This window comes from Cervus elaphus, chromosome 4, assembly GCF_910594005.1.
Source record: "Cervus elaphus chromosome 4, mCerEla1.1, whole genome shotgun sequence".
In the NCBI taxonomy this organism is placed as follows: Eukaryota; Metazoa; Chordata; class Mammalia; order Artiodactyla; family Cervidae; genus Cervus; species Cervus elaphus.
The window spans coordinates 20,009,084-20,035,794 of NC_057818.1; the positions used below are offsets into that span (position 1 = coordinate 20,009,084).

Genomic DNA, 26,711 nt, shown 5'->3' on the forward strand with positions numbered 1-26,711 from the left:
AGGACCCTCTTCCAGGTTGCAGACTGCCAGTTTCTTGATGTATTCTCCTCTGCTGGAGAGCAGAGAGGAAGCTAGTTCTCTCATGATGCTTATAAGGGCACCAATTCCATTGGTGAGGACTCCATCCTTATGATGTCATCTAATCTTATATCCAACACCTTGGCCATCTGATGTGAAGAGCTGACTCATTAGAAAAGACCCTGATGCTGGGAAAGATTGAAGGCAGGAGGAAAAGGGGACGACAGAGGACTAGATGGTTGGATGACATCACTGACTCAATGGACATGGGTTTGAGCAAGCTCTGGGAGATGCTGAAGGACAGAGAAGCCTGGCATGCTGCAGTCCATGGGGTCGCAAAGAACTGGACATGACTGAGCAACTTAACAACAACAATCTTATACCTACCCCATCCCCCCAACTCCTATACCATTACATCAAGTAGTTGGGTTTCAACATGTACATTTGGGGAGGACATAAACTTTCACCCCATAATATTCTCCTGGGTCCCCCACATTCATGTCCTTCTCACAAATAAAATACATTCATTCCATCCCCCAAGTCTCAAAAGGTATTAAACTCATTCAACATCAACTCTGAAGTCTGAAGTCCAAAGTCTCTTCTGAATAGCATCCAAATCAGGTATGGGTGGAACTTGAGATATGATTTGTCCTGAGGTTAATTCCTTTCCAGCAGTGAAATCTGTGAAACCAAACAAGTTATGTGCTTCTAACACATAAAGTTATAACCAACCTAGATAGCGTATTAAAAAGCAGAGACATTACTTTGCCAACAAAGGTCCGTCTAGTCAAGGCTATGGTTTTTCCAGTGGTCATGTATGGATATGAGAGTTGGACTGTGAACAAAGCTGAGTGCTGAAAAATTGATGCTTTTGAACTGTGGTGTTGGAGAAGACTCTTGAGAGTCCCTTGGACTGCAAGGAGATCCAACCAGTCCATCCTAAAGGAGATCAGTCCTGGATGTTTATTGGAAGGACTGATGCTGAAGCTGAAACTCCAATACTTTGGCCACCTCATGCGAAGAGTTGACTCATTGAAAAAGACCCTGATACTGGGAGGGATTGGGGGCAGGAGGAGAAGGGGACGACAGAGGATGAGATGGTTGGATGGCATCACCGACTCAATGGACATGAGTTTGGGTAAACTCCCGGAGTTGGTGATGGACAGGGAGGCCTGGCGTGCTGCGATTCATGGGGTCGCAAAGAGTCGGACATGACTGAGCGACTGAACTGAACTGAACTGAACACATAAAGATGTGACAAGCATAGGAACAGACATTCCTGTTCTAAAAGGGAGAAATCAGGAAGAAGGCAGGCTGAAAGTTTCCAAGCAAGTCCAGAATCCAGCAAGGAAAACTTCATGAGATCTCAAGGCTCCGGAATAACCCTCTTAAGTTCCATGCTCTCCCCTTCAGGCCCACCGGGGCAGAAATCCCACGTTTCTGACCCACTGGGACAGTGGTTCCATCTCCACTGCCTCCAGAGCCCTAGGAAGCCCCATCCCTACAGTTTTGGGGGGGCCCTTCCCCTCTGGGGGGTAGAGGCTGTCTGACTTGTTGGAAGCAAGGCAATGGTTATCTTTCCTGAAAACAAGAAGGCAGCTCTGATGATCTCTGAATCGCCTTTGGGATCACTCTTCACTTGTCTTTTTAAAAAAATATATATTAATTAATTAATTTATGTATTTGGCTGTTCTGGGTCTTAGTTGCAGCACACAGGATCTTCCACCTTCATTGCTGGGTGGAGGATCTTGAGTTGCAGCTTGTGAACTCTTAGTTGTGACATGTGGGATCTCGTTTCCTAATCAGGGGTTGAACCTGGGACCCCTGCATTGGGAGCACGGAGTCCTAACCCCTGGACCACCAGGGAAGTCCCACTCTTCCCTTGCCTTAAAGAATAGCACACGATCTCACCAACTAGGCCTATGGTCTCGTCCTGTAAAATTCATGAAGTTCGACAGCCTTCCTTCATTCCTTCCTATTTCCTTCTTCTTCAGTTCAAACTGGTAGTTTTCCTCCTGGGATGGCTGATTCCTCCTGCGGTTCACACCCCTACTCATTTCCCAGTGCCCCATATGGTCACTTGGCCATATCCTTAGTGTTCTCATTTGGTTTTTTTTTTTGCAATGTGGATAGGCTGAGAATTTTCCACATCATTAAGTTCGACTTCCTTTTTGCTTAACAATCTGTCTTTAAGTCATTTCTCTCTGCTTAAATTTTACTATAAGACGCTGGGAGGAGCCAAGCCATACCTTCGCCACTTTTTTTTAGAAATCACTTCAGTTAAATATCAAATTTCCTTGGTTGCAAGTTCTATCTTCCACAAAACACTGGAACACAAATCACAGCTCAGCCAAGTTCTTTGTCACTTCTTACAAGGATTGCCTTTCCTCCGGTTTCCAGTAATATGCTCTTCATTTCTATCTCAGACGTCACCAGAATGGTCACTACCACCCATATTTCTACCAACATCCTGCTTAGGAATCCCCAAAGAGGACTAAGGCTCTCTCTGCAGATTTCTTTTCTTTGACCTCTCTTCAGAATTACCTTTAAAAAAGGGGGAATTCCCAGACCTCCCTGGAGGTCCAGTGGTTAAGCATCCACCTGCCAATGCAGGGTACATAGGTTCCATCCCTGGTCTGGAAAGATTCCAGAGCCTGTGCTCTGCAACAAGAGAAGCCACAGCAATGAGAAACCCACGTACCACAGCTCAAGAGTACCCCAACTGGCTGCAACTAGAGAAAGCCTGTTTCGAAGACCCAGTGCAGCCAAACATAAATACATAAACTAATAATTTAAAGAGATCAAATTGCCAACATCCACTGGATCATAGAGAAAGCAAGAGAATTTCAGAAAAACATCTACTTCTGCTTTATTGATTATATTGATTATGCCAAAGCCTTTGACTGTTTGGATCACAACAAACTGTAGAAAACTCTTAAAGAGATGGGAATATCAGACCACCTTACCTGCCTCCTGAGAAATCTGTATGCAGGTCAAGAAGCAACAGTTAGAACCGGACATGGAACAACAGACTGATTCCAAATTGGGAAAGGAGTACAGCAAGGCTGTATATTGTCGCCCTGCTTATTTAACTTCCATGCAGAGTACATCATGCAATATGCCAGACTGGATGAAGCACAAGCTGGAATCCAGATTGCAGGGAGAAATATTAATGACCTCAGATATGCAGATGACATCACCTTTATGGCAGAAAGCGAAGAGGAACTAAAGAGCCTCTTGATGGAAGTGAAAGAGGAGAGTGAAAAAGCTGGCTTAAAACTCAGCATTCCAAAAACTAAGATCATGGCATCCAGTTCCATCACTTCATGGCAAATAGATGGGGAAACAATGGAAACAGTGGCAGACTTCTTGGGCTCCAAAATCACCGCAGATGGTGACTATAGCCGTGAAACTAGACGCTTGCTCCTTGGAAGAAAAGCTATGACCAACCTAGACAGCATATTAAAAAGCAGAGACTTTATTTTGCGGACAAACATCTGTCTAGTCAGACAGACAGAAAAAAAGCTATGGTTTTTTCACTAGTCATGTATGGATCTGAGAGTTAGACCATAAAGAAAGCTGAGCACTGAAGAATTGATGCTTTTGAGCTGTGATGTTGGAGAAGACTCTTGAGAGTCCCTTGGACAGCAAGGGTATCAAACCAGTCAGTCCTAAAGGAAATCAGTCCTGAATATTCATTGGAAGGACTGATACTGAAGCTGAAACTCTGAAACTTTGGCCACCTGATGCCAAGAACTGACTCACTGGAAAAGACCCTGATGCTGGGAAAGGTTGAAAGCAGGTGGAGAAGGGGATGACAGAGGATGAAATGGTTGGATGGCATCACCGACTCGATGGACATGAGTTTGAGCAAGCTCCGGGAGTTGTTGATGGACAGGGAAGCCTGGCATGCTGCAGTCTGTGGGGTCGCAAAGAGTCAGACACGACTAAGCGACTGAACCGAATAATTAAAAAATTGAAAAATAATTTTTTTAAGCGAGGGGGTATTCCCTGGGGGTCCAGTAGGCTCCTGTGCTTTCATTGCCAAGGGCTCAGGTTCAATCTCTGGCCCGAGAACTAAGATCCCAAAAGTCGCATAACAGGAAAAAAAAAAAGTTACTTTTTAAGGGCTGTTCATGGCAGTGTAAGCTTTTCTAGCAATTGCCTCCAAATACCCCAGTCTCTACCCTTTTCCCAGTTCGAAAGTTGCTTCCACATCTTTAGGTATTTGTTAGAGTAGTACCCCCACTTCTTAGCACCAGTAACCTATAATAGTCAGGGTTGTCCAGGGAAACAGAACCAGGAGGATATATATATTGTCTATTTGGATTTATTATATGTTTATGTAATATATACCCAGATATAGAGATTTATATGGAGATTTATTATGAGGAATTGACTCACACAACTGGGAAGGCTAAGAAGTCTCTTGATCTCCTGTAGGCAAGCTGCAGACCCAGGAAAATCAGTGGTCCCACTCAGTTCAAGTCTGAATATCTGAGAACCAGGGATGCTAATGATATAAATCATAGTCCAGGCTGGAAATCATGAGACAGATGCGATGTCTCAGCTGAATCAGCAAGGCATGCAAAAAAGGGTCAGTTCATCCTTCCTCTGCCTTTTGTCCTATTCAGACACTGAACCCGTAAGATAAGGCCCACCCACATTGTTATTTTATTATTTATTTGTTTGGCTGTGCAGGTATTAGTTGTGGCATGTGGGTCTTCGATCTTCACTGAGACTTGCAGGATGTTTAGTTGCGGTATGTGGGATCTAGTTCCCTGGCCAGCGATCAAGCCAGTGCCCCCTGCACTGGGAGTTCGGAGTCTTAACCACTGGACCTCCAGGGAAGTCCCCAAGGCTCACCCACATTGGGAAGTGTAATCTACTTTACTGAGACCACTGATTCAAATCAAATGATTGCTCATCTCATCCAAAATCATCCTCACGGGCACACCCAGCAATAATGCTTTTAATCTTGGGCATTCCATGGTGAGTCAAGTTGATACCTAAAATTAGCCATTGTACTAAATAACTATTTTAAATATTTATTTATTTTATTTATTTATTTGGCTGTTCCCAGCCTTAGCTGCAGCATGTGGGATCAAGTTCCCTGACCAGGGATTGAACCCTGGCCCCCTGCATTGGGAGCACAGAGTCCTAGCCTCTAGACCACCAGGGAAGTCCCCTAAATAACTATTTTTCAAGGAGAAATTCTGGACTACGTTTCAACTTATGTAGGTCCTAGCAAGAGAATGTTCTAGAGCAGCAGTCCCCAATCTTTTTGACCCCAGGGACTGGTTTCTTGGAAGACAATTTTTCGACGAATGGCATTGGGGGATGGTTTCAAGCACATCACATTTATTGTGCACTTAATTTCTATTATTACTACATCAGTTCCACCTCAGATCATCAGGCATTAGATCCCGGAGGTTGGGGACCCCTGTTATAGGATGAGCCTTTAATTTTTAGTTAAGAGTCTTTGTCTTTAGATACGGAATTTCTCTGCTTGAGCTGTTCGATGATGGGTGACAAAAGTAAATGTGGGTAAACACCTTCTTAGGCAAGACTGCCTTTCCCGGGGTCTTCTCTCTCATCCACAAACTACTCTGCAGTGCTGAGTTATAAAAAGAGATGGTAAAATGCAGAGTTATGTGAATGTTGGATTCTGACTGAGTTTCTGGGCTTTCTCTCCAGAGAGTGGTTGCCCAGGGACTGCCAGCATCTGCTTTGCCCACTCGAGACCAAGGATGCTACTTCCCTTACAAACAGGAAGACGGTAGAAGGAGTTGCCTCAGTAGCCTTGTGGAAACTTAAATTTGAAAAATGTATGGGCTTTTTACAGATAGGTCAAGAATTATGGGAAAATGCACTCATTCTGGCAGTATTTTCTATTTTTTTTCTCCCATGGTCCATTAGGCTGGGCAAGCAACTCTTTGTTGGGACTTTAGCAGCTACCATGATCATATGATATGAAAACACTGCTCAGAACAGAGATTATCAAGGCAAATCAATAGGGATAGAAAGTAGATTAGTAGTTGCCTGGGGCTGGGAAAAGGGACTGGTTGCAAATAGGCCCTAGAGACCCTTTTAGGGTTGGAAATAATCCAAAATTGGATTGTCGTGATGGCTGCACAACTTTGTAAATGTAGTAAAAGTCATTTAAATTGTACACTTAAAATGAGTCAGGACATCCCCTGGTGGTCCAGTGGTTAAGAATCTGCCTTGCAAGGTAGGGGACATGAGTTCGATCCCTGGGCCAGGAATTAAGAGTCCCCATGTCTCAAGGCAACTAAGCCTGTGTGCCGCAAATACTGAGTCTGTGCTCTAGAGCCTGTGAGCCCAAACTACATCTGTGCACCCTGAAGCCTGTGCTCGGTAACAAGAGAAGCCACTGCAGTGAGAAGCCTGCTCACGGCAACTAGACAGTAGCCCCTGCTTGCCGCAGCTAGAGAAAGCCTGAACACAGCAACGGAGACTCAGTGCAGCCAAAATAAATAGAGTGAATTTTATGGCATAGGAATTGTAGAACAAAGATTTTAAACACACACGTGTGTACTGTACACACACACATACACACAGATACTTTCACTTCAAAAATCCCAGAATGCACACAATTTGAGCCATTCTTCCCCTGAAAGTTAGGAATGAAGAAATTTTCATTGTGCAGAACTAGATACAGCCTTTCACATTGCCTGTTATGTTGAAGTCTCATTGAAATTTAATCCCCTACTTGGAATCCTCTTTGTACTCACAAGAGAGGAAACAAACATGGTACAATGGTGTATTCTCCATGCAAAAAAGGGAAAGTTGTAAATGGTGCCTAAGCCCCAGGTTATTAATACCTGGAGCAAATGCTTCATTTCCTAAACACAGAAGATACTAATAACTATAACTATGTGACTATTATTCATGGTTTTGTGAACTCTGGAGTGGAGTAATATAATCACACTGTCTAAGATTTAATTATAATGACAATTATTTATAATACCATGTAGTAGTATATGTATGTGCAATTCCCCTTCTGTTTTATTCAAGCTAATAAATCAGCAAAATCATATTTAAATTTGCTTGATTCTTGGGTAACTTGCTTCTCATTTCTCTATTCAATTTTCACTCTGCACAATCTTGGTGTTTCTGTAAATCTTACAAGTTGAGATCATCAACTCAATATTTTCCCCTCTAAGAACGACTAAACAACAACAAAGAACATGAATACTGAGAATGAATAGGACATTACATTATGCAGGAAAATGTCTGGGGTTTTGAAAGCTGTATTTTTTGGCTCATCAATTTAATGAAGGTGGTTTTAAAGAATGTAATGTTCTAAATAGCAAAATGAAAAGGTTGAGTAATCAAAATTTATTATTGAAATCAGTGTAGTCTTTCTCTTTGCTTGCAGTAGTAGATTACTTTGTGACAAAACAGTGCAGATTTTTTTGGGGAAAGTGAATATATTTTTATTTATTTTAAAATTCCCTGGGTACAGTGGATAGGAATCCACCTGCCAGTGCAGAAGACATGGGTTCAATCCCTGGTCTGGGAAGATTTCACACAACTCTCAGCAACTAAGCCCATGTACTGCAACCACTGAGGCCATATGCTGCAACTACTGAAGCCCATGTGCCTAGAGCTTGTACTCTGCAACAAGAGAAGCCACTGCAATGAGAATCCCATGAAGAAGAGTAGCTCCCGCTAGCCACAACTAGAGAAAGTTTGTGCACAGCAACAAAGACCCAGTGCAGCCAAAAATAAATTCTCTACTGGTTTACTTTAGACCAGATGGTTTTGAGGAAACTTCCAGAAGAGACACTTTATGATTCCATACATATTCGATACAATTGCATTGCCTTATCATCCTGCACACAAAGTCTATTCCTGCCTCAGGGCCTTTGCACTTGCTATTCCCTCTACTTGATGGATCATTCCCTAGATGGTCATGGTCCACTCCCTAACTTAAGTCTCTGCTCAAATATCACTTCCTCAGAGCAGTCTTCCCTGATTAACCCATCTAAAAATAGCACACAGTCACTAGCCTTTTAGCTTGCTTTCTTTCTCTGCACAACATTTAGCTGTCTGTCTGACCTTACATGCTTGCCTTACTAGAATGCAAGGTTCATGAAGGCAGGGACCACATCATGTTCATTGTTATATCCCCAGATTCTTATATATTCCCCACATAATAATTGCTCAAGACATATTTCTTGAATTAATTACATGAATTTTAATTTGACTTCGAATATTTACTTTTTGCCTCCCTAACCAGACAATGCCTTCATGGAAGGCAGGCAAAAGTCCTGGTCGCTTATTTATCATCTCTAAAATGATTAGCTCAATTCTGCAAGGCTGCTAGACATTCAACCAAAGTTTACTGAATGAATGCCTTGGAACATGGGTGTGTGATACGGCTGACCAGTCAGCGTTGCCAGCAGGTGAACAAGAAATGTAATGTCTCACCTTTCAGCCCATATTTTACAAAATATACTTTTATGTATACCAATTCATCTTATCATTTTGTTAATACTTTACTAGGTCTTAAGGTCTGCCTGAAGAAACAAGCACTCAAAGAGAACAAGTGTTGATTTCTGACCTTTCGGTCAGTTAAGTCTCTCAGTCACATACGATTCTTTGGGACCCCATGGACTGTAGCATGCCAGTCTTCCATGTCCATCACCAATTCCCGGAGCTTGCTCAAACTCACGTCCATCGAGTCGGTGATGCCATCCAACCATTTCATCCTCTCTCGTCCCCTTTTCCTCCTGCCTTCACTCTTTGCCAGCATCAGGGTCTTTTCAAATGAGTCAGTTCTTTGCATCAGGTGGCCAAAGTATTGGAGCTTCAGCTTCAGCATCAGTCCTTCCAGTGAATCTTCAGGGTTGATTTCCTTTAGGATGGATTGGTTGGGCCTCCTTGCAATGAAATGCCACCACAGTGAGAAGTCTGAGCGCTCCAACTAGAGTAGCCCCCACTTGCCACAACTAGAAAAAGCCCAAGTGTGGCAACAAAGACCCAACACAGCCAAAAATAAAATAAAAAATGAAAATAAAAAAAGCTAATAAAGACTGTCTTGAAACATGCATATATATGCATGGAGAGATTTTTTGAAAATCGTTTATTAGTCTTCACAGTAGTTATTTCTAGACAGTGGGAACTTGCTAATGTTCACATTTTTTGGCTTTGCATTTCTCTCATTTGTATTTTTAAAGCCAATTTGAAGTTGTGAAAATAAAGTTTTTTTTTCTATACAATGCTTTATTTTTTAATTTGTCAATGTGAATAGCATAAAAAATATCACTACTCATTTTCCTGGCTATGTAATTCTCAGAACACAGCAAACTTCATTCTGAGACAACTTTTAATACTGACTTATAGTAAAGCAATAACAAATAAATAGAATGAACCAAAATTCTTTAGCTTTTTTTGTGTCTGTTTTCCATATTTATGCCCATGTTATTCTCTGATCAAGAAAAAAGGTAAAGTGATGTTTTATAATATATCTTCATCTTTGCCAAAAAAACCTTTCCAGGATATTGAGCTCCCAAAACAGGCCAAAATCGGGCGTTAGGGACTCATTCTGGACTTTGGACCAATCTTAGAGGGCACACGTGAAACATGCGCATTTCTTTTCCTTTTTTCTTTTGATGATTTGAAATACTTAAAACCCCCTTCTGCTTGTCTTTCACAGCAGGGATTTGTGGAAAATCTCTGCTGGTGCCAACAATATGGTCCCCAGATTAGGCTTAAAAGGTTTTGGGTTTTCTTTAATTCTGAACGGAGAAGCGTTTTTCATGGTTGCTGATGCAGCTTCGGGCACGCGAGGTTTCTTCACACGCTGAGTGGCTTGTGCGTCTGCGTGTGTTTATGTGTGCAAGTCTTTGTAAAGTGGGTTGGGGTGTGTGACGGTGGTTTTGAGCCCATGGCTTACGCACTCTACGAAGAAGCGCGTCCAGCCCTGTAGGTGGGAGGAGGTTTATCCAGTCTCGGGGTCGCGTGGGGAAACCCTCCACCAAGTCCTGCGGCTCCCAGCCCTGGCCAGGGCGCGGCAGGGAGGGCGCTGGGGGCAACCGGGTGGCCCAGCAACAGAGGAACCAGCGCAGCCTGCGTCCGGGCAGGGTCCCGGACACGTGCTCTGCTGGAAAGAGGGACTCACTTTCCGCCCTCTGGAACGGTGCTTAGAGCGGAGATCTATCCTGGGAGGGGTTAGAGAAGCCGGAGGGTCCGGGCGCTGCAGCCTGGGGGAGGGGACAGTGGGCGGGGCGGCACCGCCTACAATCTATTCCCTGCGGAGCTGGCGGCGACCTCCGTCCGGCCTCACCCAGCCTCGGGGGCCAGGAAACTGAGACTGGAGGCGGCACGCGCGTCGGGGGCGCCCTGACGCCCAGGTACGTACGACCCCCACCCCCCGCTCCCTAGATGGGGTCGGGACGGTTGGACCGGGCGGTTGCGGCTCCCAGCCGCGCCGCACCGCAGCCTCTGTGACGCACGGCGCGGCCTCTGGCGCTGGACTGGCGGCTCGGCCCGGCGGGGGCGGGGCAAGCGCGGGAGGGAGGGGCGGGGCGGGGGCGGAGCGAGCGGGGCGGAGCCGACGGAGGCCCCGCCCCGGGCCCGGAGGAGCAAGGACGCTACGGAGCAGGCGCGTCCTCCCCCCCCCGCCGCGCCGCCGCCGCTGCCGCGCCGCCGCCGCCGCCGCCGCCGCCGCTCGCCCTTCTCAGGAGCTGCCGCTGCCGCCGCCATTTGCACGGGGACCCCGGTGACAGGGGCTCGGCAGAGGGGCGGAGGGAGGGGGGGAGGGCCCGCAGAGCCCCCGAGGGCGGGAGCGACGCCGCCGGCGCCGGCCGGGCTCCTTGCGCGACCGCGCCGCCCGCGGCGGGCCCCGAGCAGTAGCAGCAGCGGCAGCGGCAGCGGCAGCGGCAGCGGCAGCGGCAGCAGCAGCAGCAGCCGAGGCCGGGCGTGCGCCTGAGGCGCGGCGGCGGCGGCGGCGGCCCTGCGGGCAGCCGGGAGGGGCGGGGGCAGCGGCCGCCGCCGTTTGATGGATCCGAGGATCGCCTGGTTCCAGCCAGAGCAGCTCGGACCGTCCAACAGTCTGTGGATGCAGATCTGGGAGACCACCCAGGGACTGAGGAACCTCTACTTCAACCACCACTGTCACAGCAGCGGCGGCGCGAGCGGCGGCGGCGGCGGCGGCGGCGGCAGCAGCAGCACGGCCACCGGCGGGAGCGGCAGCAGCACCGGCAGCCCCAGCGGCGCGGCCCCGGCCCCGGCCCCGGCCGGCATGTACCGCTCCGGGGAGCGCCTGCTGGGCGGCCACGCGCAGCCGGCGGAGCAGCGGGACTTCCTGCCCCTGGAGACGACCAACAACAACAACAACCACCACCAGCCCGCGGCCTGGGCCCGTCGAGCCGCCGCGGGCCCCTCGGCGTCCCCGTCCCCCTCGGCGTCCCCGTCCCCGCACTCCTCGACCGCCGTCCCTGCCGCGGAGCCCGCGGACCCAGCCTCGGGCAGCAGCAACAAGAGGAAGCGGGACAACAAGGCTAGCACCTACGGACTCAACTACAGCCTGCTGCAGCCCAGCGGAGGGCGGGCCCCGGGGGGCGGCCGGGCAGACGGCGGCGGGGGCGTGTACAGCGGGACCCCGTGGAAGCGGAGGAACTACAACCAGGGAGTCGTGGGGTGAGTGGTGGCCTTGCGGCCTGGTGGCCTGGCCCTTGCACACGCGCAGCCGGGCACACGCCCACAGAAAGGGGGCTGGGGGTGGGGAGCCTGGGTGAGGCCCCCCCAACCTCGGCCTGCCTTAGTTACTGGTCCTCAGGGGGCTGATGGCCATCCCTCCTCCGTCCACACCTTCCCCCAACCTTCGTTAGCAGTCCACACCTTTGCCCCCTCCCTCTCAGCTCCACGCCTTTTCTGGACATCCTCTCAACCCTCCACACCCTCCCCTCACCTCCCTTAGTCATTCAGTCTCCTTCCTAACCGTTCACATCTTCCCTGGACCACCTCCCCCCATCCCCGATCCATCCACTCTTTCTTCCCATCCCCCGCCTCCCCAGTCAAACACACCTTCTCTCTTCTCTCCCCAGCCCTCTAGCCCTCCCCACCCTGCCCCCCCATCATCACACCCCAAAATGAAGTCGCTTAGCACAGGCAAATCATTCATTCCCTGAGAACATTCCTGTGTTGGTGCCTTTCCATGGTACCGGACCTGGAGGTGCTTTCCTTGCCAAGAATAGAAACATCCAGAAAGCTCCTCCCCCTCCCCCAATCCCAAACAGGAATCGTGGCAGCCCTGAAAGGCTTTGCTGGCTATTGACCCTTTGGCCCATCTCTCTATGTTTTATTTCTTAGAATTTCCTATGTTAGTGATGCCTTGCTGAGTCGGGAGTGAGGAATGAGGTGACAGTTAAGCTTAGGCTGGTGGAGATGGTGAGCTCTTCTTTTCAGGCGGATGGAACTTTCTAGGAGTTCGTGGTCTTTGGCCCCAGTTTCTCGCTGTCAAGTTGTCATCCTGGCAGAGACAGCCAATGCTTTTCATTCTAGGGGGTAACTTTATGCTAATAAGTGAATGTTGCACCACTAATGACTTTCTGTTTAAAGTTCAGTTGTTACAAAATGGAATCTTACCTGACCCCTAGTGAGTTGTGTACGTAAGCAGGGACTGGTTCCAGGTAGATTTCCCCAGTGCTGGGATAGATTACGAAGTCTTTTTACAAAAATTTTGTAAAATGAAGGTTTTGGACTATGTGTGTGTGTGTGCGTGTGTGTAGCTTGAGTATGGAGAATGAGCTTTAAAATTGCTTTTCACATTTCAGATCCTGTTTTACATCGTGGGTTACAAGTAGGCAAATGAAATCACCATTAATAGTCCCTTGTGGAACCTTTTCTTAGATTCACCCATTCAGATCTGCCCTGCTTTGGCAAGCAGAGAGAGTTCTGTGTACCTTTTTGAAGGTCCGGGTAAAATGAGTTGGTGGGTTCCATCTGCTTCTAGTGGGCTGGTGTCTGCTCTATGCTACTATTACAACTCCCACCCTTTATGGGAAATGCAGTCAAGCGTTTTAAGACTGGCACTGGTGTACATGTCAAACCTGTCCTCACTTTCCAGGGGGGGATCATTTTGGGTTGAGTCCTCTATTGCTAAGCTTCAAGGGCGCTCTCCATGGTCATCTTCTTTCAATAAAAGGCTCATGGTTCCATCCTGATAGCATTTCTAAGATGAAGCATAAACCTGTGGTTTGATGACAGGCAAATTGATATTGAGGGATTCTGATAGTTTCATTTCACAGGAAAAAGCTCCAGTTAAGTCATCACTGCCAGTTAAAGCCTCCAAGTTCCCTAATTTCGTTTTACGGAAGCATCTGCATATGTATGTAGCAAAGGTGTATTCTACATCCAAAGTGCTGGCTGCCTCTCTTTTTGATAGCTTAGAAATTCCTTTTTACTTGCTAATTTAATGTTGAGGATACTGTAAAATGCCCACATTTGAACTTAGGTAGAAGCAAGATACTCTTAGTCCTGGATTCAAATACTACATTGTCCTCAAAGGGATTAAGGAGAGGAATTTCCATTTCCAGAGTAATTGCTGTTTAAAAACAGATTGTAAACCTATCTTAAAACTGATTATCGATTCATCATTCTTTTACCGCCTCCTTTAGAAGATGTCAGCAGTTAAATTTTTTAAATTTTATTAAGTGGGACCTATGTTTTGTAAAGAGTGTCCGAGTGCTTAAAAATTCTTTTTGTGATTTATGGATCCTTATTTCTTAACTTTTAGGAAATTCTTGCTGTTTTTAATACAGGTATTTAAAACTGAATTCAGAATGCACCTCAATGTTATGCTATTCCGAGATTAAGTATAGTAGAACTATTGCGAGTTCTTGGGATGTGACTGACATTTAGCTAATAGGTTAAAAAATTGGTGTGGTCCTTGGCCTCTGAACTGGCATGACTGTCCAGGTAGGGAGAGGAAGAAAAAGCGCTTGAACAGTGGGCTGGAACCCTGGGGCAACTGGATACACACTGTCTCACGTCTGTGATCTGTCTGTGTTCTGTTTTGCCACAGCAGGTTGACTTACTCCCTGAACACTCCAAGATACAGTTCCCAATCCTGAGTTCATTGCTCATGTTCTTGATTTTTTTTGTACTTTCTCTGAAATCTTGTAGTGCTTGTTTCATGCTCTTGGTATAGTTTGCTTATGTTTAATTTTCCTTTTACATATATGTTTTCTCTTAACCACTAGGTCGTTAGTTAAGATGAAACTTCTTTCTTCCTTTCTTGTTTTAGTTGAGGTAAGATGGAAATTTCTTAAATGTAGAGTAAGATGTTTGCATAGCATCCTGAAGTCCTCATAGTCCTCTTTCAAAAGGACTCCTCTCATCCGAGCTTACCATCTCAGCCTTCGCCAGGTATCCCTGATCCAGGGAGTTTGTTTGCTTTCCTTTTTTTCTTTATAAAGTTGCTTTCACTTACTCTACTTTTGGGGATTCATTCCCTTCTGACGCTGGCTATGGTGTAGGAAGAAGTCCACCTGCTCCTGGTTGTTCATGAAAATGAGCTTTAAGCTCTTTTCAAAGATTTAATTGTTGATCATCATGGAAAAAGAAGAGAGGACAAAAAGTAGCAAAGATAGGAAACTTTTGGAGATTCGGAGTCCTTGGTCCTGAGCCCAGGTGTCGAGAAGCTTCCTTTAGAAGGTGCTTGGTGCTTGTTCAAGCTCATGAGGATAGGTTTATGTTGGCTACGTGGCCAGAGCTGTAGATACTTTTCCAAGACTTGGATGACTTGTTCAAAATAATGTTTTGGAGTATGAATTTGACAGTGTGACAGCAAGAAGTCTCTGCTGGGGAACTTGGGTTTAAGGAATAATTTCTTGAACTGGAATGATGGGGATTGAAATGGGAAAGAATGAATGTGAGAGGTACTGCAAGGTAAGAATGGGAAAGATTCTAACTCCCTTCGTGGATTTAAATCCATGTTATTAATAACAGCTTTGAATTTGAGTGACTGGGGAAATGTTAATGTTACTGTTGAACATAAGGATTAAGACCATTGGTTTGGAGCAAAAGGTAAGGTGATGTTTGGATGGAACCGTCTAGCAGGGGGATGAAATTTGGGGGCTGAGATACAGTTGTTTTCACTGCAGTGGGGCAGTGTCCTTCCTTGTGAATGTTGTACAGCGTAGCACAGTTAAGTCCAAGATGCTGACACCGTTCTTCAGCACTGACCTTATGGCCTCTTTCTATTTCTACACAATATGATCAGTGGGATTGATGTTAGTGCTGGCTCCAAAGTGATTGGGCAGATTAACATGAAAGAATTTAGAGGCCTTAGTCCAAGGGCTTGTTCTAAGTATAATTTGTTGGTGCTAGTGGTAAAGAACTCGCCTGCCAACGCAGGAGACATGAGAGATGCTCGAGCCCTGGGTGGGGAAGATCTGATGGAGAAGGAAATGGCAACCCACTCCAGTATTCTTGGCTGGAGCATCCCATGAACAGAGGAGCCTGATGGGCTATGGTCCATAGGGTCGCAAAGAGTTGGACACAACTGAAGCGACTTAGCACGTAATGTCTATGTATTTGCATATGTAGCCCACAGGAATTCTTCAGTGCACTAGGACCTTCAGGTTATTGAATTTTTCTGTATTTGGGTGCTGAAGTGTGCTTTCAAGAAGACATTAGGTTTTCTGCATTGTAGATTCTACACTAACAATGTAATTCGTATTTGAGAATCTCACATCTGGTAGACTGTGTACAACTAAGCTGCTTCCATGCCACAACTTACCTGTCTAAAATCTGTGACAATGAACAGCGTCACCCTGTCAGAATCGTTGGCATTTTAGCCTGTGGAATTTTTCTTCAGTACCCTTTAAGTTTTTAGGTGTTGAAAGGCAAAAGGGAACAGTGACTGGAGCTTTCTGGAATCTACCCTGGGTTCACACACACCTTCACACACATCGAAGGTTTAGCGTCTTTTGGAAATGAAGCGTAAGAAAGTCTAAGGTAAAGTCTAAAGTAGGGAGGAGGAGGGCGTGTGTGTTACAGCAGTCCGGTCCTGGTGTGATAGATGGCCTTACGTCACAACCTCTTCTATGAAACCCCTACCAGTAAATCCTAGTGTTAGGAGTCTACAAGGTCCATGGGAAGAAAATATACGGGCTCCCTTGCTGATACTGAGCTGATCAGATAGTTGCGGTTAGGTATTCTTATACCTGTTGAAGCTGAGAAAAATTGAAGGCACTTTTCTAGGGAAAGTAGAAAAGCAAGGTGTTGTGTGATTTTACTTAACTTTCTGCTTTTCCTTTAGAATAAAATCTAGTGGAGAAAACTGTTTCAGGATCACACCCACTGCACTGAAGACTGTTAATCATTTATGTACACATAGGTATGGAGTTGTCTTGAAGGGGCTATAGGCCAGAGAGGATGCTCATTGGAGAATTAGGGTCCAGCTCCCAGCAGCTGACTGAGACTCCTGTTTTGACTCTTTCCTGCAGAGCTGGCTGAACAGCTCAGCCTGCTTCAGGAATTCAGAGGACGGCCAATAGAATGTTCTTTGTAACCCTCAGAATATTTGTTAGGGACTCAGTTGCTGCAGAACACCAAAAAGACTTGCAATTCATTTTTACTATTTTTGACATGACACAAAATTATTTTTTTCTAAGAGTATTTATTGATGTTGAGGATGCCCTCAAGCTAGACTTTTCATTAATTTGAACCCAAACAGCAGCTGTTAATTTACCCCGTCCTGTAAGTTACTTGATGATATTAGAGACTTCTGTTTACTTAAGGGCTTTGGGTCATGTTGACGTTAGAGTTAAAAGATTTTGGGAAAAAACTGAATGTGGAGATATTTTTGTTGTGTACTGGCTCCTTTATCACTTGAACAGTGTCAGAGTGTGAAAAAAAATCTTGCCATGTGCATAAGAGATTTCATGTAGTATCTGGTAACTGATCTCTGGAATTGTAGCTCAAGTCATGCTTTCTGCTAAAATAGTTTGAATAGTATGCAGAAACCTATGTTTTCAAATTAGTTGCTTTATTAAAAAATGCTGTATTCTGTAAAAATGCTCATGGAGCCTTTTTACCATGTTCCATATACTAACATATACTATGTTAAGCTTTTTGTATTTGTTATATTTTTCTCATGCGTTAGCCCCATCTAATTTGTTTTAAACTTTTTATTTTTATTTATTTTTTATTTTTTTTAAACTTTTTATTTTGAAATATAGATTCCCAGAAAGTGGCAGAATATAATACAGAAAGATCCCATGTTCCCTTCACCTAGTTTCATGCAGTGATCACATCTTACATAACTATTGTTTAATCTCAAAACCAGGAAATTGACATTGTTATAATCCATAGCATTACTCAGATTTCGCCAGTCCTGTGTACACTCATTTGTGTAGTGTGTGTATGTTTAGTTCTGTGCAGTATTACATGTGTAGATTTGTGTGACCACCACCACAGTCAAGATACAGAACTATACCATCACCTCATGCTATCCCTTTATTTTCCTGCACATATCCCCTCATTTCTGACCTCTAGCTACTAATCTGTTCTCCATATTTACATTTTTTTCATTTTGAAAATGTTGTATAAATGGAATCATATAGTAGTTTGACTTTTTTCCATTTACCGTAATTCCTTGAGTTCTATCCGAAATTTTGTATGTCTTAATAGTTCCTTCCAGGTCTTAGTTGCACACGCTGGATCTTTAGTTGTGGTGTGTGGGATCTAGTTTCCAAACCAGGAATCAAACGCAGGCCTCCTGCACGGGGAGCCACGGGACCAGCAGGAAAGTCCAGTCGTTCCTTCCTCGTTAATGCTGAGTAGTGTCCAGAGGGCTTCCTTGTGGCTCAGCGGTTAAGAATCCCCCTGCAGTGCAGGAGCCGTGGCTTCGATCCCTGGGTTGGCAAGATCCTCTGGAGGAGGGCATGGCAATCCACTCCAGTATTCTTGGCTGGATCCCATGGACAGAGAAACCTGGAGGGCTATAGACCATGGGGTCGCAAAGAGGAGTTGGACACGACTGAAGGGACTTAGCGCGCATGCCTATATAGTGTTCCAAAATTTGGAAGTACCACAGTTTAACGATGGAAGGACATTCCAGAAGAGTTTGTATATACTTTTTGGCTTTTGCAAACAAAACTGTTTCATGAAGTACACATTTTTATGTAAATATAAGCTTTCATTTTGGAGGGATAAATGCCCAAAAGTGCTGGGTCATTTGGTAAGCACATATTTTGAAAGAAATGGGTAAACTATTTTCTAGAGTCACTGTATCAGATTACATTCCTGCCAGCAATGTGTGTGTGATCTGGTTTCTCTGCATCCTTGCCAGCATTTGGTATTATCACTTTTTTATTTTAGCTGAGTAGCAGTAGTTTATTATGCTTTTATCATAATAACCTTCTCATGAATAACTTCACCTAATTTTAACTTTAATTTTTATTTTAAAAACTTCTTGGCAGTAATGAGAACATCTGCAGTTAAAAATCTAAGTAAAATTGACTTAAAAGGGCCTTATTTTTCGATTTGCTTTGATTTTAGCAATATCGCTTGAACTCTCTTATCTTTGAATTATTTTGCAGTGTTTCCTTTACATGTTTCTTTTTCTTGGAAACTGGAATGAAGTAGAGTTATATTTAACTAAAAACATGTAAAAGAGTAACTGCAGAGTTGATTTCAATATTTAGAGTCCTTCTTTTCATATGTTTTGAGTAACCTTTATCTTCTCTTGGCTTGGCTGTATTTTGGGGGAATAAACCCTGTGCTTAGTGGGGATTTTTTTTTTTTGTTGATGGTGGTAGTAACAATATTTTTATATCTGAACAATGCCTTCAGACTGTGTAGAATAAATATTTTATCTTCATACCTCTGCTAAAATAAACTGTGTTTCATTGGAACCATTTTCTGGCCTGAGAATTGGGACCTGGTCTTTAATTTTTCGTTAGCAATCCCTTGGAGTCAACTGTTTCGATTTTGTCAAAATAACATAACTTTTAGCACTGTCACATTTGTATTATAAGTTAAATTTATTATATTGTAAATTTCTGCCAAAGCAAGAGTAAGGATGCCTGGGGATTGTGGTTGTGGAGTTATCGTCTAGTAATTTGGATTTGGGCTTCCCTTGTGGCTCAGCTGGTAAAGAATCTACCTGCAATGTGGGAGACCTGGGTTCAATCCCTGGGCTGGGAAGATCCACTGGAGAAGGGAAAGGCTACACACTCCAGTATTCTGGCCTGGAGAATTCCATAGGCCTTATAGTCCATGGGGTTGCAAAGAGTCAGACACAACTGAGCGACTTTCACTTTCACTTTGGATTTACTAAAGTGTTAGGCCTGTGATGAGGTTTTAAATTTGATGTCTTTATTCTTTTATTCACCCTTTGTTTTCTTCTCTGTTTGAGGTGTTAATACCACTGTTTGTTAGGATACTTGTTTTTAAAACCGATATATATTTATTTGTTACTTAATAAGTGCTAATTGTCAAAAAAAATAGAAAAATACAGCTAAACCAAATGAAGAAAAAATAGCCCCTCTAATACTACTACCAGCACATAACTACTGTTAGTACATTTTAGACTTTTTAATGTATGTATACATGTATTTCGTTTTTTCTATCATTATGGACTCCACTATGGGTATGCTTAAATTTTTTTTTCCCCTGTATTTAAGGAAAAAATTTTTTTAAATAACAGAAATGTATTCTCTGGCAGTCTGGAGGCCAGAAGTTAGAACTGGTTTCTAAGATTGTTTTCTACTTTGGGAGAAGGGCCTCAGACTAGTGTGGGCATACTTTTTTTTTTAAGACTTAAAATTTTTTTAAATTTATTTATGTTTGGTTGCCCAGGGTCCTCGTTGCTGCGCACAGGCTTTGCGGCGAGCAGGGATTGCTCTTCACTGAGTGCCCGGCTTCCCATTACCGTGGCTTCTCTCGTTGCGGAGCAGAGGCTCTGCCACACAGGCTTCCGTAGTTGCGGTACTCGCGCTGAGTACTTATGGCTTGGCGTCCCGAGAGTGTGGGCTTAAGTGGTGAGCGAGATTTGTTGCTCCAGGGCACGTGGGATCTTCCTCAACCAGGGATCGAGCCTGTGTCCCCTACATTGGCAGGCGGATTTCCATCCATTGTACCACCGAGAAGTCCTATGGGCATCCTTTTTTGAGTTAAAAATATTTATTAATGTAACAAACATCTTGCATATGAAATACATTTCTACAGCATTTTTAAACACCTCATTACCTTTAGTATGACTCCGTGTACCTACTGTGTGTGGACGTGATATTCCCTTATTTGAATGCGCCTTAATTTATTTCACCAGCCCCCAGGTGAACATTTAGTTTGTTTTTCCAGACTTTTGTTTTTTTATAAAAGATGTTTTTAGCTAACCCTTTGCCCCAGAGAGGATTATTTATTTTTCTACTTATTTTTACTTAGATAAAATTCATATGCTGTCATATTTGCCCTTTTAAAATGTACAATCCAATGGTTTTTAGAATATTACAAGATTGTGTAATCATCACAGCTATCTAATTCCAGAGCATTTTCATTACCAAAGAAAGAAACCCTGTACCCATCATTGCTCTCCACTCTTCCCTTCTCCTTCAGATCCTGGGAGCCTCAGACAGACTTTCTGTCCCGGTGGATTTATGATTCTGGACATTTCATAAGAATGGGATCCTGTAATATGTGGCCTTTTGTGTCTGACTTCTTTTCGCTTAGCATGTTTTCAGTGTTTATTCATGTTGTAACATGTATCAGTCCTTCATTTCTTTTATGCCTAAATATCCCAGTGTATGAATATACCACATTTTCTTTATCTGTTTATTAGCTGGTGGACATTTGGTTTGTTTCCATCTTTTGGCTATTATAAATAGTGAACATGCATGTATAGAATCTTTTGTGGATATGTGTTTTCATTTTTCTTGGGTAAGTGCCTAGTAGTAGAATTATATAAAGTTATTTATTATATAAATATAAAATTATATAAAGTAGTAGATTATATAAAGTGGCTATAGTATTTTTCATTCTCAACACCAGCAGTGACTGAGGGTTTCTAGTTTCTCCATGTTCTTGTCATCACTTTGGATTATCTGTCTTTTTGGTTATAGCCATCATCGTGAGTGTAAAGTGGTATCTCATTGTGTTTTTGATTGCATTTCCCTAATGACTAAGGAAGTTGTTGAGCATCTTTGCATGCGCTGGTAGGCTGCATGTATGTCTTCTTTGAAGAAATGTCTATTCAGGTTGCTTGCCCATTTTTTCTTTTTTTTAGTGGATTGTCTTTTTACTGTTTATTGTTAGAGTTCCTTATGTATTCTGGATTATATACCCTTATCAGATAGGTGATTTGTAGGTACTTTCCCCCATTTTGTGGATTGTCTTTATACTTTCTTGATATTATCCTTTCAAGCAAAAGTTTTGTTATTTCTATTTTATAAATTCCAATTTGTCCATTATTTTTTTTTCTGTTGTTAGTGCTTTATGTGTCATGTCTAGGAAACCGTTGCCTTATCCAAGATCACAAAAATCGGCCCTTATTTTTTCTTTTAAGAGTTTTACAGTTTTAGCTCTTATATTTAGGTCTCTGATCCATTTTGAATTAACTTTTATATATGGTGTGAGGTAGACGTCCAACTTCATTCTTTTGCCTGTTAATATCAGGTTGTCTCAGCACCATTTGTTAAAGACTGTTCTTTCCCCTTGAATTGTCTTGCCACATGGTTATTTCTTGAAGATAAAGTTTTAGATTGGAGAATGTTTATATCTTTTAAGGCTTTTTTCACATTTTCCTGTGGAAGATCACGTCAGTTTACCCTAATGTCAGTAGTGTGCACGAGTCCAGATTTTCCCTAAATCTCCACCAATGCTGCATATTACAAATAAAAACAAATACCAATACAAAATAAAACAGTTTCTTGCCAATTTTATAGGTAACAAATAGAATCTTACTGATTTCATTTGTGCATGCCTTCACATTACTTGCCTGTGTATTTTTCTTTTCTGTTTCTTATTTTCCTTGTCTGTCTTTCTCTTGGAAATGTTCTTATTAATTTGTAAGAGCCCTTGATCTGTCCTATTACAAATGCATGTAATTTAAACTTCTGATCTTATGATTTATAGTTTTTATTAGAATATAACTTACATAGAATAAAATTCACGCATTTAAATTGTACAAGTAGGTGACTTTTGGAAATATATACAGTTGTGTAACCATAACAGTAAGTAGGAAGAAGATATAAAATATTTTCATCACTCAAAAGGTACCCTCATGCCAATTCAGTCATTCCCTTTCCCCCCATCCTTTGCCCTAAGCATCCACTTTTGCCTTTTCTGGGATTTCAATTAAATGGAATTAAATATATTACATACAGTATATAATCTTTTGCACCTGACTTCTTTCTCTTACCATGATGTTTTGGAGATTCATCCATATTGTGTGTAGTATTGTTGTTTGTTAGTTTTGAATGCCAAGTAGCATTCCATTGTATGGATCTATCACAATATGTTCGTCTGTTCTTTATGACCTGTAGATTTTGCAAACATACCCACTCTTTTTGGTTCTATATCACTTACTATTTTGTGACTCATCTCTGAACAGACCAGAATGAGCCACACATTTTTTGGTTGGAAAATCAACTGCTACATGCAAGCCACTGTGCTAGGCTTTTTGTGGGAAGTAAAGACAAAAAACATTCTCTGCCTTCTAGGAAATTAGGGGCTGGTTGGATAAACTATTAATAGATAAGGTGGAGAGGTTGCTTTTGACTAGTGAGATAAGGCAAACTTTGAGAAGAGTGGAGATTTTTGCTGTTTTGAAACATTGGTTAGGTTGTGGAGGATTGGAAAGGACAAATTGATTGTATGGGTTTCATATGATAAACCCTACAGGGATAGGTTGGATATACAGTTGTCCCTGGATTCCATGAGCCCCTGTCGGTACCAAAATATGAAATGTGCACTCCCTTATGAAAAATAGTGTAGTGCAGTGAATACAGTTGGCCCTGTCTGTCCGTGGGGTTTGCATCTGCAGAATCAACCGACTTCAACTGAAATTTTGATCCATGGATACAGAGGACCAACTGTGTGGTCTTTAGCATAATTGAGATAGATGGGGAGCAGGATCTACTATGATGGTTGACCTTTCTCAGGAATTGTAAGATCTGAAATTACTTCATTTCTTTAAACCTTTTTATTATGGAAAATTACAAACAGTATGGAGTTAGACAGAAGAGATAATGAACTTCCATGTATTCATCATGAAACTTTGATCGTCATCAACCCATGACCAAACTCGTTTCACCTGCATGCCAATCCATATTCATCCCACTTTATTTTGAAGCAAATCCCAAGTGTCACATCATTTTACATAAATATATCTATATATATCTCTATATAAGGATTTTAAAAGAAACCATTATCATAATACCATTATTACACCTGAACGAACAGATTACAGTAACTCCTTAGAAAGTGAAAGTTGCTCAGTCGCATAGCCGTTCCCTTCTCCAGGGGGTCTTCCCAACCCAGGGATGGAACCCAGGTCTCCCACAATGCAGGCAGATTCTTTACCAGCTGAGCCACAAGGGAAGCCCAGATAACTCCTTAGTTGCATCATATATCCAATGTTTATATTTCCTCTCCCATAATTATTTTTTTAACAGTTTGTTCAGATCAGAATCCAGATGAGTTTCTTGCATTGCTATTGGTTGAAATGCCTTTTAAGTCTTCTAATCAACAGCTTCTCTGCCATCTGTTTTCCCTCCTATTTATTTGTCGAAGAAACTGGGTTGTTTTTCCTATAGACTTTTCTACTTTCTGAGTTTTGCTATTAATAATTGCATTCCTGTGGTGTCAATTTAATATGTTCCGTTGTCCCCCTGTATTTTCTCTAAGTTTGTAATTAGATCTAGAGTCTTGTCTAGATTTTTTTGTTGTTTGCAAGAATGCTTCATAGACAGTGGTGTGTACTTTCCCCAGGAGAGACATAGTGTCTGAATGTCTTTTTTTTGTAATATTAGTAGCCATTAATGATCATTGTTTATATGTATTAGCTCATTATTAGGGTTGTAAACATTGTGATATTCTTATTGTCTTGATCTTTTCTCAGTTATTAGCTGGAACACTCGTAAAAGGAGAAACTTTTCCTTCTCAGCCGTTTGGCTGTCTTGAAGGTACAATTCTCATAGGGAAAACAGGGTAAGAGTGGGAAAGGGGATATAACTTTTTAGCTAGCTCTCTTAATGAGCTGTCATCCCTCAGGAAAGAGAAGCAAGGTGGGCTGCAAGAAGCTGAAGTGGGCTTTGGACCAGTGCTGGTGTGTGGGAAAGACAGTCATGAGCTGTCCTTGGCCTTTGGGCGGCGGCTGGGACTGTCAGGGGACCCCTTGGCCCATAGCCACACCTGACCTTTGCTTTCAGCTTGTGGTAGCTGAAGAAAACCACGATGGATGTAGTGGCCTGTGAGCCTCTGCTCAGGAGGCAGAATTCTCACAGCCTTACCTCAACAACCAGGAGTAGTAGTACATTTATTTTTTCCTTTAAATTAAACTTGGATTATGTTTCTTCATCTTGTGCTAATACTCTTTAGCCTTAGGCTAATGTAACCCATACTGCGTATAACAGGAAGGATTCCTGCTGGGAGTAAGGAACTTGAACACTTTACCTCCAATCAAATACTTTTTTAAAAGCATCTATTTGCATATTAAAAACCATGTAGCAAGCTTGTAAAGGAAGACTCCAAGAAGATGACCTGAACTGAGCCTCTAGGTCATGGTTTGGCTTCAGCTTCCTTAGGAGTTTGTGGTCACCCCTTCTGGGGAGTCAGTAGGCAGGGAAACTGTAAGACCTGGCAAAGTGGAGATGTTCATGGATGTTTCTCTGCTGAAGTGCTGATCTCCTATCTTTCCTCCCCAAGAGCCCGGTGTGTGTGTTTTATTTATATCTGTGTGTCTGTATCTGTGTGTGTGTGTGTGTGTGTGATTTTTTTCTTGAGCAGTTTTATGTTTACGGAAAAATTGAACAGAAATTACAGAATTCTCATACTCCCTCACTTCCCCACCCCTACCCCAGTTTCCCTTTAATTAACATACTGTATTTGTAACACTCGATGGGGCATATATTGATGCAGTATGATTAATTAAAGTCCATCGTGTAATTGGGATTAACTTTGTATTGTACGTTCTGTAGGTTTGGCAAATGTGTATAATGACGTGTTTCCATCATTGCACAGAATGATATCCGACAGGATAGTGTTATTAGCGAACTGCCCCATGTTCTTCCCATTCATCCTTTTCTCCCCCGATCCTCTGGCAACCACTGATCTTTTTGCTGTCTCCTTAGTTTTGCCTTTTTCAGAATGTTACATAGTTGGAGTCATACAATATGTGATCATTTCAGATTGTCTACTTTCACTTAGCAGCATGAGTTTGAGGTTCCTCTGTATCTTTTCCTGACCTGCTAGCTCCTTTGTTTTGGTTGAATAGTACTCCGTTGCGTGGATGTGCCACAGCTTATTTATCCAGTTACCTGTTGAAGGATATCTTGATTATTCCAGGTTTTGGCTGTTATGAATAAAGCTGAATGCAGGTTTTTGTGTGAATATCAGTTTTCAGCTACTTTGGGCTAGTACCAAGGAGTGTGAAATTCCTGAATGGATGCTAAGAGTTTATTTAGTTTTATAGGAAACTTCCAAACTGTCTTCCAAAGTGGCCACACTATTTTGTATTCCCACCAGCAATGAACGAGAATTCTTGTTGTTCCACATCCTCTCCAGCATTTGATGTTGTCATTGTTTTAGATTTTGGCCATTCTAATAGATGTGTAGTGATATCTTATTGTTTTAATTTGCAGTTCCCTAATCATATATGATGTCAGGTATCTTTTCATATACTTATTTGTCATCTGTATTTTCTTTGGTGTGGTGTCTCCTTAGATTTTTTGCTTTTTTAAGAAATTGAAGTATAGTTGACTTACAATATTGTATTAATTTCAGATGTACAGCAAAGTAATTTGATATGGATTATACTCCATGTTTTGCTCATTTTTAAATTGACTTATTTATTGTTGAGTTTTAAATATTTTGGATACCAGTCTTTTATTAAATACGTGTTTTGTAAAATATTTTTCCTAATCTTTGGCTTGCTTTTTCATTCTTTTGATAGTGCCTTTTGCAGAGAAGAGGTTTTTACTTTTGTGAAGCCCAGTTATAGAAATTTTCTTTCATATATCGTGTTTTTGGTATTGTGTCTGAAAAGTTATGGCCAAACTCAAGGTCACCTAAATTTTTTTCTATGCTATCTTCTAGGAATTTATAGTTTTGTGTTTTACATTTAGGTATATGAGCCATTTTTTAGTTAATATTTATGAAAGATAGACCATCTGTGTCTAGATTCATTGTTTTGCATGTGAGTGTCCAGTTGTTCAGCACTGTTTTCTAAGAAGACTGTCCTTGCTCCTTTGAATTGCCTTTGTTCATTTGTCGAAGATCAGTGGACTGTGTTTTGTGTAGGTATATTTCTGGGCCCTCTCTTCTGTTCCATGTCTAATCTTTCCCCAGTACCACACAGTCGTGATTACTTTAGCATCATTGTTAAGTCTTGAAGTCAGGTAATGTCATTCCTCTGACTTTATTCTTCTCTTTCTGCATTATTTTCACAATTCTGGATCTTTGGCTTTTCCATATATATTTTAGAATTAGTTTGT

At 42.7% G+C, this 26,711-nt stretch overlaps 1 protein-coding gene across 2 annotated transcripts in view; it reads left to right on the forward strand.

Annotated features, from left to right (window-relative positions):
* The first annotated feature begins 10,910 nt into the window (after window positions 1-10,910).
* The window catches only part of TENT4B (terminal nucleotidyltransferase 4B), a 66,500-nt gene continuing 50,699 nt past the window's right edge, over window positions 10,911-26,711 (forward strand). For both annotated transcript variants that reach the window (XM_043898418.1, XM_043898419.1), the window contains exon 1: window positions 10,911-11,688. In XM_043898418.1, coding sequence (XP_043754353.1) covers window positions 11,048-11,688 — 641 coding nt within the window. In that variant the 5' untranslated portion in view covers window positions 10,911-11,047. The remainder of the gene's footprint in view (window positions 11,689-26,711) is intronic.